Source organism: Nicotiana sylvestris, chromosome 9 (genome assembly GCF_000393655.2).
Source record: "Nicotiana sylvestris chromosome 9, ASM39365v2, whole genome shotgun sequence".
Classification (NCBI taxonomy): domain Eukaryota; kingdom Viridiplantae; phylum Streptophyta; class Magnoliopsida; order Solanales; family Solanaceae; genus Nicotiana; species Nicotiana sylvestris.
In genome coordinates, this window is record NC_091065.1 from 26,076,649 (window position 1) to 26,090,024 (window position 13,376).

Sequence of the window (13,376 nt, forward strand, 5' to 3'; positions counted from 1 at the left end):
CCGGTCTAAGGATAAAGTGAACATGACTGGCCCGGAATTACGAGTATTATTGACCCATCGAAAGAAGTAGAAGAAATGGACGTTCATGCAATGAGGGAGGAAATGTATAAATTGAAACAACAGATGGCTGAAATGTACCAAGCCTGGGCAAAGGGGCATCCACCGCCAATTTATCCCGCTAACCCCGCTTATATCCCACCATTGGCTCAGCCTCAGGAGCCACCCACTGTGAATTCATCTCCAGCATTTCCCCTCTACCAACAATTCCAAGGCACCACTTCTCATACATCACAGGCTCCTCCATCCAAACAAGTCTCATACCCTCCTCCACCAATCACTCCCGTTTTTGTAGCACCTCCGCCTGCTACCCTACACCGATCCCCCAGTGAACCTCTATTCCAGATGCACGACAACCAGTATTATCTCCTTGAGCCTACCTTCAAAGATCCAGAACCTTACTCTTATACCCCTCATCTTGATCTCACGGCAGGCACCGAGAAGCAGCCTAAAAACCCTGAGCAGGAGGAGATGATCAGAAAGGTCAAAAGCCTGGAGCAATCATTCCGAGACATGAGGGGGTTAGGAGGCCAAGTAAGTGTGGCCTATAAAGATTTATGTCTGTTCCCAGATGTTCAGTTACCGGTCGGGTTCAAGATGCCTCAGTTTGATTTGTACGACGGGCATGGCGACCCAGTAGCATATTTAAGGGGATTCTGTAGCAAGATGAGAGGAGCAGGAGGGACAGATGAATTACTGATGGCATATTTTAGCCAAAGTTTGAGCGGATAGGCATTGGAATGGTACACTAGATAGGACCATAGCAGGTGGTACACCTGGGATGACTTGGCCCAAGCCTTCGCTTGTCAGTTTCAATACAATCTTGAAATCATCCCAGATCGACTGTCATTGACAAAGATCGAGAAGAAGCCCGGTGAGAGCTTTCAAGAATATGGGTTCCGTTGGAGAGAGCAAGCGGCGAGGGTTGACCCCCGATGAAAGAGAGTGAAATGGTTGATTATTTCTTGCAGGCTTTGGAGCCCACCTATTTTGGTCATTTGGTGTCAGCAGTGGGCAAGTCCTTTAATGAAGTCGTGAAAATGGGAGGCATGGTTGAGGAGGGACTCAAATCCAATAAGATCATGAGTTATTCAACAATAAAAGCAACTAACCAAGCTATTCAAAATGGCATTGGGGGTGTGCTTGGAAAGAAGAAGAAAGAAGAGGTTGTAACTGTCGAATCCGGAGTATGGTCCAGGTCTAGAAGCCATTCGCCTTATTACAACCAGCCCAGACCCCACCACCCAAATTACCCGTATACCCCATATGGCTCTCCTCAACACTATTACCCACCACCAGAGCCACACTTTTCCGTCCATCATGCCCAAACTTATACCCAGCCTCCGGCTCACGCGCAATGGCGTGCGCCAGCTACCCAAAACACATACCCAGCTCCACAAAACACATATCCACACCCGAGGGCTTATAGGCTAGGATCCGGCTTCCGTCCAAACTAGGCTTTCAGAAATGAGAGAATGTAGAAACAGAAAACATTCACTCCGCTGGGAGAATCCTATATCACTCTTTTCCACAAACTGAGGCAGGTAGGCCTGTTGAACCCGGTTGAGGCCAAAATGCCAAATCCCCTTCCTAGAAATTTGGACCATTCAGTGAGCTGTGAATATTGTTCAGGGGATCCCGTACATGATACTGAGAAATGTTGGAGATGGAAAACTGTTGTGCAAGAGCTTATTGACACAAACAGAATCAAGGTTCAGGCCCCGGAGGCGCCCGATATTAGCCAGAACCCGTTGCTAGCGCATCATGAGGCCAACATGATTGAACTGATACATAAGGGAGCAGAGCTTAAGAAGCCATCACAGACAGTCATTACGATCCGTTCTAGTGAAGCCAAAGTGAATGAAAAGTTAGCTAGTGTGAAACTATCGGTTCAGTTGAAAAGAACAGACAACAAGCCAGCTGTGGTGATGGGGAAAGGATCTTTCGTTGTTGCGAAAAAACCAGAGCCGATCAAGGTAGTGGTTTGGGGAATATCAAGCACACCTGCGGCAGTCGTGAAGGGGGCTCACATAGAACCAGTTGTTATAAAGCCAGTAATCCAGTTACCAGTAATTGACAGTAAAGCCATCCCGTGGAAGTATGAACAGGTAGTTGTGACCTACAAGGGGAAGGAAATCAAAGAAGAAGTCTGTGAAACACAAGGTTTAACTCGCTCGGGACGTTGTTTTGCACCCGAAGAGTTGAGAAAGGCTAGGGATCCCAAGGAAAATCCGGCGCCACTTAAGAAAGCTATTACGGAGGAAGAGGCAGAAGAGTTCTTGAAAAAGATGAAAGTACAAGATTATTCTATTGTTGAGCAGCTAAGAAAAACGCCAGCCCAAATCTTGTTGCTTTCATTGCTTATCCACTCAGATGAACATCGTCGGGCTCTGATGAAGATATTGAACAAAGCTCATGTCCCCGATAAAATTTCAGTGAATCATTTGGAGAAAATCGCGAACAAAATCTTTGAGGTAAATAGAGTGATATGTTCTGATGATGAATTGCCCGTGGAGGGTACAAAACATAATAAAGCTCTTTATTTGACCGTGAAATGTGAAGATTCGGTAGTCACTCGAGTACTGATTGATAATGGGTCAAGTGCCAATATCTGTCCTTTGTCTACATTGAACAAGTTGAAGGTTGATGATGACAGAATTCATAAGAATAGCATCTACGTTCGGGAGTTTGATGGTGGTGGTACAGACAGAGTGGGTGACATCATACTTGAATTGACAATTGGTCCGGTCGAGTTCACCATAGAGTTTCATGTGTTAGACGTGGCGGTGTATTATAATCTTCTGTTGGGGCGACCATGGATCCACGCTGCCAAAGCAGTGCCTTCTACACTACATCAGATGGTCAAATTTGATTGGGATAGACAAGAGATCGTAGTACATGGGGAGGACAACATGAGCACTGTAAGTGATGCCATAGTACCCTTCATAGAGACTGATGATGATAAAGGGTTGTGGGTTTACCAGGTTTTTGATACAGTCTCGGTAGAAAAGGTTCCTAAAGGGAAAATCATCCCGGTCCCTAGGATAACAGCTGCAACTGTCATGGTAGCCTCTGAAATGTTGAAAAACGGGTTTGTACAAGGCAAAGGGTTGGGTGCTGATTTGCAAGGGATTGTTCAGCCAGTTTATTTGCCCAAGAATCTAGATACATTTGGGCTGGGTTTCAAGCCTACGGTGGTGGATGTAAAACGAGCCCGCAAGATGAAGAAAAGAGGTTGGGTTCTTCCCAAACCAATTCCACGTCTGTCCAGGTCCTTCGTCAGGCCAAGTATCGGGTGTCACACCTCCTTTTTGCGCGCCCGCCCCCGAACTGATGGAATTCCTCCCTTTTATAAGCCTCAAATCATCCCTTTAACAGCCTGTTTAGACCATCAGAACACCCTCCCATGTGCTGCCCCTTTTCAGTTCCACTTAGCTAATTAAGTATAAACAAAACCCCATGATATTCCCTTGGCAGGCTTACCTTTAGCAATGTTTATTATTTCAGAAACTAAAGTAGGGTGTGGGCAGTAGGATGTAGTCTGACAGCATATGCTGTCAAACTATTTAATTCAAAAAGCCCTTAGGCAGGGCACAGGCTGTGCACAAATGCACATGTTGTGCACAAGTGCACATGCCCTCCAATTTCAAAACTGTAACTAAACAAAACATTGATTTTACATTTCTGATTCAAATTAACAATTATAAGCACTAGACTCAGTTCTTAATTGATTCAGGCAATGTTTAACAGCAGCAGGTCAATTTGTTATTGTTCAGATAGTTAAAACTAATTGACGACATATGTCGACTCGACTATATTAATCATAACATGTACAATCGTAGCCAAAATCAGCCATTTAAAAGTATCAAGCACATGATTTGAATTGTACTAACTAAGCAGAATTGTACTCGAGGAATCAGTTAATCAGTTCAAATTTGACATTCAGCTAATTGCACAACACATACATACATACACATTATCAGAACAGTAGAAGAAAGACTCAATCAAACACCGAGGTTCAGGCAAGGTGGAAAGGACACAGTTGGTAAAATTCAAAAACACAAATTTCACAAAAACATGAACAGCCTTTTAAACAGCACATGGACTAAAGAAAAAAATAAAGAGAAAACAAAACTTACCTTAAAACTTTGAAAGAAGGAACAGAAATCAGCTTGTGTTTGAACAGACTCTTTTTAAGGTTGAACAGACTTTAATCGAAGTGTTTCTCAGATGAGAAACACTTCGATTAAGGTCCATTAGACCCTAACCTCTTGGCTTAACAGGCACGGACCAGGCTTGGGGTTTTTAGGTTTTGTGGAAGGTAGATTTGGAACTTGGGCTTCCAGGGTTAGATTCGGACCAAACCAAGCATGGTTTGGTCACGAGGGGGGTCCGGGGGTTGTCTGGTATGAATCTAGGGCAGATCGGTGTAGATCGAGTTTTGCTCGAATCTTCAAATGAAGATTCGAGGACCTGGAGGATGATTCGAACTAAACGGTCAACAGGTCCATGTTCAGGGGGTGAGATGGTCCTATGGTGTTAAGGTGAAGGCCACCGGCGTTCATGCCGCCGACTTTCATGGTGAAGAATACAGGGGCGGCTTAGGGTTTGGAGGGGAATGGGATGAAGACGAAGGCGGGGTCTTGGATAGGGGGGCAGGGTATGGTAGGGGGCTTATATATGGAATGGGTGGGTTGATCTCAGCCGTCTGATCAATCGAAATCAATGGCTTGGATCTGAAGATTTAGGAGAAACGGTGTCGTTTCATCTAAAGGGGTTTTGGGTTGGTCCGGGTGGAAATGGGTCGGGTTCATCAATGGGTTATGGGGAAGTGATCTTGGCCGTTGATCAATCTGAGATCAACGGCCCAGATCAGACCAGGTTAAAACGGTGTCATTTGGAAGCTCTGGGTATCATCTGGTCTGGACCGGGGCAGGCTCACTCTCTGGGCTTGATTTGGGCCTCAAATTTAATAAAAATGAGCCCAAGCAGATTTTTTAAACAAATTCTGCATTCTCTTTTATATTTTCTTATATATATTTTTATTTTATTTTTTAAAACAAACCCAAGCAAATCAAATTAAAATTAAATAGACACTTAATACACATATTTACACACATATCAAAATATTTGAAGCAGGTAAAATCAAACAAAACAAAAATCACGGACCAAGATGCCTATTTATGATTTTCTATTTAACAACCGGATTATGGTTCAAATTACGCATGACACATACATTTTTTGTATTTTGTTTTAATAAAATAAAATGGGCAAAAGTCATAAATAATTAACAAAGTGCCATGTAAAAATCCAAAAATTGTACAGCAGGACCAATTGTTATTATTTTTTATTTCTTTTGGAGCGATTATTGCGCGAAACAAAAATCACGTGCTCACAGCTGCCCCTCTTTGTTCGGAAACACGAAGAGTTTTCGTGCAAAGATAAAGTGAGCGTGTATGAGCGATTTTTGCCTATGGACTGCTCCGTGTGAAGCATGTTTTTGAAAGATCTGACCGAATCTTGCTTCAAAGATTTCCTACATATCCTGGGCTAAACAGGAATCAGATCAATGTAGTTCGGGAAAATTTTGGTAGCTGGGACTACCATGGGATTGCAATGCTTGCTGTTACTGCTGTTGTTGTTGTCACTGCTGCGTCACTGACCGCCTTATTACAACCAAAGGAAAATTGAAACTGAACTAAACACTTATATGCATGTCAACTGCTAGTTACAAGATTCCTATCTATGATTCTTTTGCGACTTGATCTTGGGTCTTAGCTGATTGTGCTTGGAGACTTTGATCCGAATCTTGATGCTTGCGAGTTGCGGCGACTTGTTCAATCTTTGGGATACTGAGTGAAACGCGACTGGCAGAGTTCAGGACCTTAATCAAATGTTGGAGTCGATACGCCTTCCATTTACTCTGATATCTCGGGACATCTTTTTTTGTCTTTTTCTTCTTTGATTCTGAGTTGAGACTCATCTCGTGGGTCATTTCGATCTGTGTGGCTCGAGGTTAGACCTGCGGGAGAAAACAAACAAACGAACGAAATTTTTTGCCCCAGTTTCACTAGGAAAATTTCGTGAATTATTCGCCAGGAAGTTCATAAAATTGATGAAGGAAGATAAAAATGCTCAGTTCAGGGTTGGAGCCCTAATACCGACTAGCTGGGGAGAAGTTCAGTATTAGAGTTGAAACTCTAATACTGACCAACTGGGGAAAAGTTCAGCTTAAGGGTTTAAAACCCTAATGCTGACTACAGGAAACAGTTCAGTTTAGGGTTTAAAACCCTAATGCTGGCTGAAGGAAAAATTCAGTTTAGTGTTTAAAACCGTAATGCTGACTAAAGGGAAAAATTCAGTTTAAGGTTTAAAACCCTAATGCTGATTAAAGGAAAAAGTTCAGTTTAGGGTTTAAAACCCTAATGTTGATTAAAGGAAAAAGTTCAGTTTAGGGTTTAAAACCCTAATGCTGACTGAAAGGAAAAAGTTCAGTTTAGGGTTTAAAACCCTAATGCTGACTGAAGAAAAAAGTTCAGTTTAGGGTTTAAAACCCTAATGCTGACTGAAAGGAAAAAGTTCAGTTTAGGGTTTAAAACCCTAATGCTAACTGAAGAAAAAAGTTCAGTTTAGGGTTTAAAACCCTAATGCTGATTAAAGGGAAAATTCAGTTTAGGGTTTAAAACCCTAATGCTGACTGCATGGAAAATCTCAGTTTAGGGTTTAAAACCCTAATGCTGGCTGAGGGGAAAAAGTTCAGTTCAGTGTTTTAAAACCCTAATGCTGATTAAAGGAAAAATTCAGTTTAGGGTCTAAAACCCTAATGCTGACTGCATGGAAAAGCTCAGTTTAGGGTTTAAAACTCTAATGCTGGCTGAAGGGAAAAAAGTTCAGTTTAGGGTTTAAAACCCTAATGCTGACTAAAGGAAAAATTCAGTTTAGGGTTTAAAACCCTAATGCTGATTAAAGGAAAAATTCAGTTTAGGGTTTAAAACCCTAATGCTGATTGCATGGAAAAGCTCAGTTTAGGGTTTAAAACCCTAATGCTGGCTGAATGGAAAAAGTTCAGTTTAGGGTTTAAAACCCTAATGCTGACTAAAAGGAAAATTCAGTTTAGGGTTTAAAACCCTAATGCTGATTACATGGAAAAGCTCAGTTTAGGGTTTAAAACCCTAATGCTGACTAAAAGGAAAATTCAGTTTAGGGTTTAAAACCCTAATGCTGATTACATGGAAAAGCTCAGTTTAGGGTTTAAAACCCTAATGCTGGCTGAATGGAAAATTCAGTTTAGGGTTTAAAACCCTAATGCTGATTACATGGAAAAGCTCAGTTTAGGGTTTAAAACCCTAATGCTGGCTGAATGGAAAAAGTTCAGTTTAGGGTTTAAAACCCTAATGCTGACTAAAAGGAAAATTCAGTTTAGGGTTTAAAACCCTAATGCTGATTGCATGGAAAAGCTCAGTTTAGGGTTTAAAACCCTAATGCTGGCTGAATGGAAAAAGTTCAGTTTAGGGTTTAAAACCCTAATGCTGACTAAAGGAAAAATTCAGTTTAGGGTTTAAAACCCTAATGCTGATTGCATGGAAAAGCTCAGTTTAGGGTTTAAAACCCTAATGCTGGCTGAATGGAAAAAGTTCAGTTTAGGGTTTAAAACCCTAATGCTGACTAAAGGAAAAATTCAGTTTAGGGTTTAAAACCCTAATGCTGATTGCATGGAAAAGCTCAGTTTAGGGTTTAAAACCCTAATGCTGGCTGAATGGAAAAAGTTCAGTTTAGGGTTTAAAACCCTAATGCTGACTAAAGGAAAAATTCAGTTTAGGGTTTAAAACCCTAATGCTGATTGCATGGAAAAGCTCAGTTTAGGGTTTAAAACCCTAATGCTGGCTGAATGGAAAAAGTTCAGTTTAGGGTTTAAAACCCTAATGCTGACTAAAGGAAAAGTTCAGTTTAGGGTTTAAAACCCTAATGTTGATTGCATGGAAAAGCTCAATTTAGGGTTTAAAACCCTAATGCTGACTAAAAGGAAAATTCAGTTTAGGGTTTAAAACCCTAATGCTGATTGCATGGAAAAGCTCAGTTTAGGGTTTAAAACCCTAATGCTGGCTGAATGGAAAAAGTTCTGTTTAGGGTTTAAAACCCTAATGCTGACTAAAGGAAAAATTCAGTTTAGGGTTTAAAACCCTAATGTTGATTAAAGGAAAAATTCAGTTTAGGGTCTAAAACTCTAATGCTGATTAAATGAAAAATTCAGTTTAGGGTTAAAAACCCTAATGCTGATTGAAAGGAAAAACTCAGTTTAAGGTTTAAAACCCTAATGCTGGCTGAAGGGAAAAAAGTTCAGTTTAGGGTTTAAAACCCTAATGCTGACTAAAGGAAAAATTCAGTTTAAGGTTTAAAACCCTAATGCTGATTAAAGGAAAAATTCAGTTTAGGGTTTAACCCTAATGCTGATTAAAGGAAAATTTTAGTTTAGGGTTTAAAACCCTAATGTTGATTGCATGGAAAAGCTCAGTTTAGGGTTTAAAACCCTAATGCTGGCTGAAAGGAAAGAGTTCAGTTTAGGGTTTAAAACCCTAATGCTGACTGCATGGAAAAGCTCAGTTTAGGGTTTAAAACCCTAATGCTGACTAAAGGAAAAAATTCAGTTTAGGGTTTAAAACCCTAATGCTGACTAAAAGAAAAATTCAGTTTAGGGTTTAAAACCCTAATGTTGATTAGCTGGGGACAAAATTCGAGAACAAACAACTGACCTCTTTTTTTTGTTTTGAATTTTCTTGTTTTAGTAAAAACAAAAGAGAGTTTCGCGGAAACTTACCTTTCGAGTGAGTTCCTTATTGCCAAGATATTTCTTGTACCCATGTACCTTCTCCTTTGGGCGACACCTGCTTCTTGAACGGTTGTCTTGGATTAAACCTGTTTCAACTTTTCAGACAAAGAACATTTGTTAGTTCGGAAATGACGGTCGGTTTGGTGACCTTGATCGTTCCCGGTTGCTTTGTTGCATCTTCATTTCTGTTGCGAAGTCCCGCCATTGATTTGATTCATATGTCGAAACCTTTTAGACCGCTCAAGCTTGCATTTCCAGGTTCTGTGATGATTTGCCTCGTAAGGCCCCTTTTTTTTCTTTTTTTTTTTTGTGTCCCGTTTTGCTTGGAGGTTCCCAACGGGGATTTTATTGGGGGTATTCTGTACAAAAGGAAGTCCCATGGGGGAATATTTACAAAGTGTATTCTTTGTGTGGATCTTTGTACAATGGGGCATGCTGGGTAATTGTTTCGCAGTGGGCTTTCTAGGCTTGGTTGGGGTAAGATCTTCGGGGAATTTTTACAAAGGGACTCGCTGGGGATGTGCTGGGGAAATTCCAACGGGGATTTTTTTTTTCATATTGGGGAGACTCTGTGGGAGATTGTACAAGGAGAGACTCTGTGGGGATTTGTACAGAGGGAGACTCTGTGGGGATTCGTCCGAAGGCGGACTTGCTGGGGGAGATTTCTCTCTTTCCTCTTTACTTTAAACACCATCAAACATCATGATTCATCAGGCTTGGGCAATCGTACCAACGAAATGAGGCGTTTTCCTTCATGAGATGGGATTCCGTGCAAACAAACCTGCCACCTGCCCTTTCCGGTGTATCCTGAACTTGGGGTTAAAACATAAAAGGGATTCGAAGAGAAACAAAGAAAGGAGAAAACAAATTTCAGGAAGGGAGTGTCCCTTTTGGGACGAGAAAGACTTATCTGAGGAAGATAACGCTGGCTTTAAATGACATGACATGCTCTTTGGACTGGACGCCTGACCTTCCATGAACTTGTGTTTCCCTGAACCAGAACGGATCTGTGATTCCAAACCGGTGGAGCTTTGCCAAGACCTTCTTGGGGTGGAGTCATTCTTTTTCGGCCAACAGCGCCCTTTACGGGTTTTCGCCAGCTGACCTCTCTCATTTCTCTTCCTGTCATCGCTTGATAGCACTCTTTGTGAGTTTTTGCTAAATAAGCTCTCTCGTTTTGGTCTCTCTACTCCCGTCGCCTCGCGGTGCCCGAAGGTTTTCACCGACGAGACTCTCTCATTTTATCTCTCTCAATTCAGAGTGTGCCGGTCTCCATTTGTGACGCTTATTAGTTTCCCACTCTCTTTGGTAATTGATTTGAAGGCTTGTGCTTGGTAAAGAGAGGTAGATGATACTAACTTCTAAACTGCTCGACGTGCCACGATTTCAATTTCAGGGTGAATGGGATTTTATTGTTGGTGTGACTGGACCTCAGGGAGAGGCTGCCTACGTATCCTTTCGGAATCAAGTCAAACGTAGTTCAGGCCTCAATCAATGTTTTGTTTTGTTTGTTTTTGTTTTGTTTTGCTTCTTTTTTTTTGTAACAGGCTCAAAGGCTTGTAGAGAGAGTTGATAGTGGGAATAAAACTTTCAGCATTTCAAATATGTCGGGATCGCTGGGGCGTCACTCAGACATAGTATCTTTTTACTGCGTCCGCATTCACTGCTATTTCGGGATCATTTCCTCCAATGTCACCTAGGTACAATGCTCCTCTTGGCAATATCTTCCTGATGATGTATGGGCCCTTCCAGTTTGGAGCAAATTTCCCTTTTGCTTCCTGGTGATGGGGCAGAATGCGCCTTAGTACCAGTTGACCTACTTCGAAGTTCCTAGGTCTGACTTTCTTGTTGTAAGCACGGGCCATTCTTCGTTGGTACAACTGTCCGTGACAAACAGCGACCATTCGCTTTTCATCAATCAAAGTCAATTGCTCTAACCGAGTCTTGACCCACTCGCTGTCTTCGATTTCTGCTTCGACAATGATTCGAAGCGAAGGAATTTCTACCTCTGCCGGTATTACAGCCTCGGTCCCATAAACCAAAAGATAAGGAGTCGCTCCTACTGATGTGCGTACCGTAGTGCGATACCCCAACAATGCAAAAGGTAACTGCTCATGCCACTGTCGGGAACTTTGGATCGTTTTCCTCAAAATCTTCTTGATGTTTTTGTTTGCCGCTTCCACAGCACCATTGGCTTTCGGCCGATAAGGAGTAGAATTCCTATGCGTTATCTTGAACTGCTCGCATACATCTCCCATCAAGTGACTGTTCAAGTTTGCTGCATTATCTGTAATGATAGTCGCAGGAATACCGAAACGACAGATAAGATTTGAGTGTACAAAATCCACTACAGCTTTTTTAGTGACCGACTTGAGAGTGACAGCTTCTACCCATTTTGTGAAGTAATCGATGGCAACCAGTATAAACCTGTGTCCATTCGAAGCCTTCGGTTCGATTGGTCCAATGACGTCCATGCCCCAGGCGACAAATGGCCAAGGTGCAGACATGGGATGCAGCTCCGTGGGAGGTGCATGAATCAAATCACCGTGCACCTGACATTGATGACACTTCCGAACGAAGCTAAAGCAATCCTTTTCCATGGTCATCCAGTAATAACCTGCTCGAAGGATTTTCTTTGCTAAGACATACCCGTTCATGTGAGGTCCGCACACACCTGCGTGTACTTCGTGCATGATCTTTCTTGCCTCCTCGATATCGACACATCTTAGAAGATTGAGGTCCGGGGTCCTCTTATACAACAATTCACCGCTTAGAAAGAAACCACTTGCATGTCGCCTAATGGTCCTCTTTTGATCTCCAGTAGCGTGCTCGGGGTATTCTTGTGTCTTTAGGAACCTCTTGATGTCATGGTACCACGGCTGCGTATTTGATCCTGCCTCGATTACATTGCAGTAACCGTGTCTTTCCTTGATTTGGATTTCCAAAGGATCGACGTGGGCGTTGCCCGGGTAGGGTAGCATTGAAGCCAAAGTAGCAAGTGCATCTGCCAGTTCATTGTGACACCTCGGGATATACCTGAACTCTATTGATGTAAAGCGCTTGCTGAGGTCCTCCACATGCTGTCGGTAAGGGATAAGTTTGACATCCCGAGTTTCCCATTCGCCTTGAGCTTGCCGGATAATCAGGTCAGAATCTCCCATAATCAGTAAGTCTTCGACATCCTGATCGATTGCCATATGCATGCCCATGATGCAGGCTTCATACTCAGCTGTATTATTTGTGCAAAAGAAACGAAGTCTAGCTGTGGCGGGATAATGCTGACCAGAAGGCGAGATCAAAATTGCCCCAATCCCTACACCCTTGGCGTTCACGGCTCCATCAAAGAACATCTTCCAAACATGAGCTTCCTCCGAGACCACTTCTACGGTGTTTACTTCTTCATCTGGAAAGTAGGTATCCAATGGCTGGTATTCCTCATCGACCGGATTTTCGGCCAAATGATCTGCTAACGCCTGGGCTTTCATTGCCGTGCGAGTGACATAGACTATGTCGAATTCCGTAAGCAAGATTTGCCATTTAGCCAGTCTCCCAGTAGGCATTGGTTTCTGAAATATATACTTCAAAGGATCCAACCTGCTTATGAGGAACGTAGTGTGGGCTTGGAGATAATGTCTCAGCTTTTGAGCAACCCATGTGAGAGCGCAGCATGTCCTTTCCAGCAGAGTGTATTTGGCCTCGTAGCCGGTGAATTTCTTGCTCAAGTAGTAGATTGCTTGCTCCTTCTTTCCGGTTACGTCGTGTTGCCCGAGGACGCAGCCGAAAGAGTTCTCCAAGACTGTCAGATACAAGAAAAGTGGCCTTCCCTGGTTCTGGAGGGACCAAGACTGGGGGATTCGAAAGGTATTCTTTGACTTTATCAAAGGCTTCTTGACACTCAGTTGTCCATTTAATCGCCGCATCTTTCCTTAACAGCTTGAATATGGGTTCACACGTGCTTGTCAGCTGGGCAATAAACCGACTGATGTAGTTCAACCTGCCCAACAGACTCATCACGTCTTTCTTTGTTCTTGGAGGAGGTAGATCTCTGATGGATTTTATCTTAGTTGGATCTAGCTCGATACCTCTCCTGCTTACGATGAAGCCCAAAAGTTTGCCTGACGGAACTCCGAAAGCGCATTTGGCTGGGTTCAGCTTCAAGTCATACTTCCTTAATCTCTCGAAGAATTTCCTCAAGTCTTGGATGTGATTATCCTGCGTCTTGGACTTGACTATCACATCGTCCACGTACACCTCTATTTCCTGATGCATCATGTCATGGAAAATGGCAGTCATGGCCCTCATGTAAGTAGCCCCAGCATTCTTCAAACCAAACGGCATAACCCGGTAACAGTAGGTGCCCCAAGGCATGGTGAAGGCAGTTTTCTCGGCGTCCTTTTCATCCATCAATACCTGATGATACCCAGCGTAACAATCTACAAAAGACTATATCTCGTGTTTGGCACAATTATCAACGAGGATGTGGATGTTGGGC

The 13,376-nt window shown here is 42.7% G+C and overlaps 1 protein-coding gene across 1 annotated transcript in view; it reads left to right on the top strand.

Annotated features, from left to right (window-relative positions):
* The first annotated feature begins 1,097 nt into the window (after positions 1 to 1,097).
* LOC138877360 (uncharacterized) overlaps positions 1,098 to 13,376 on the top strand; it is a 37,669-nt gene continuing 25,390 nt past the window's right edge. Inside the window, exons 1-3 of the mRNA XM_070156965.1 lie at positions 1,098 to 1,244; positions 1,602 to 2,531; positions 2,700 to 3,328. Of these exons, the coding sequence (XP_070013066.1) occupies positions 1,098 to 1,244; positions 1,602 to 2,531; positions 2,700 to 3,328 (1,706 nt within the window). The remainder of the gene's footprint in view (positions 1,245 to 1,601; positions 2,532 to 2,699; positions 3,329 to 13,376) is intronic.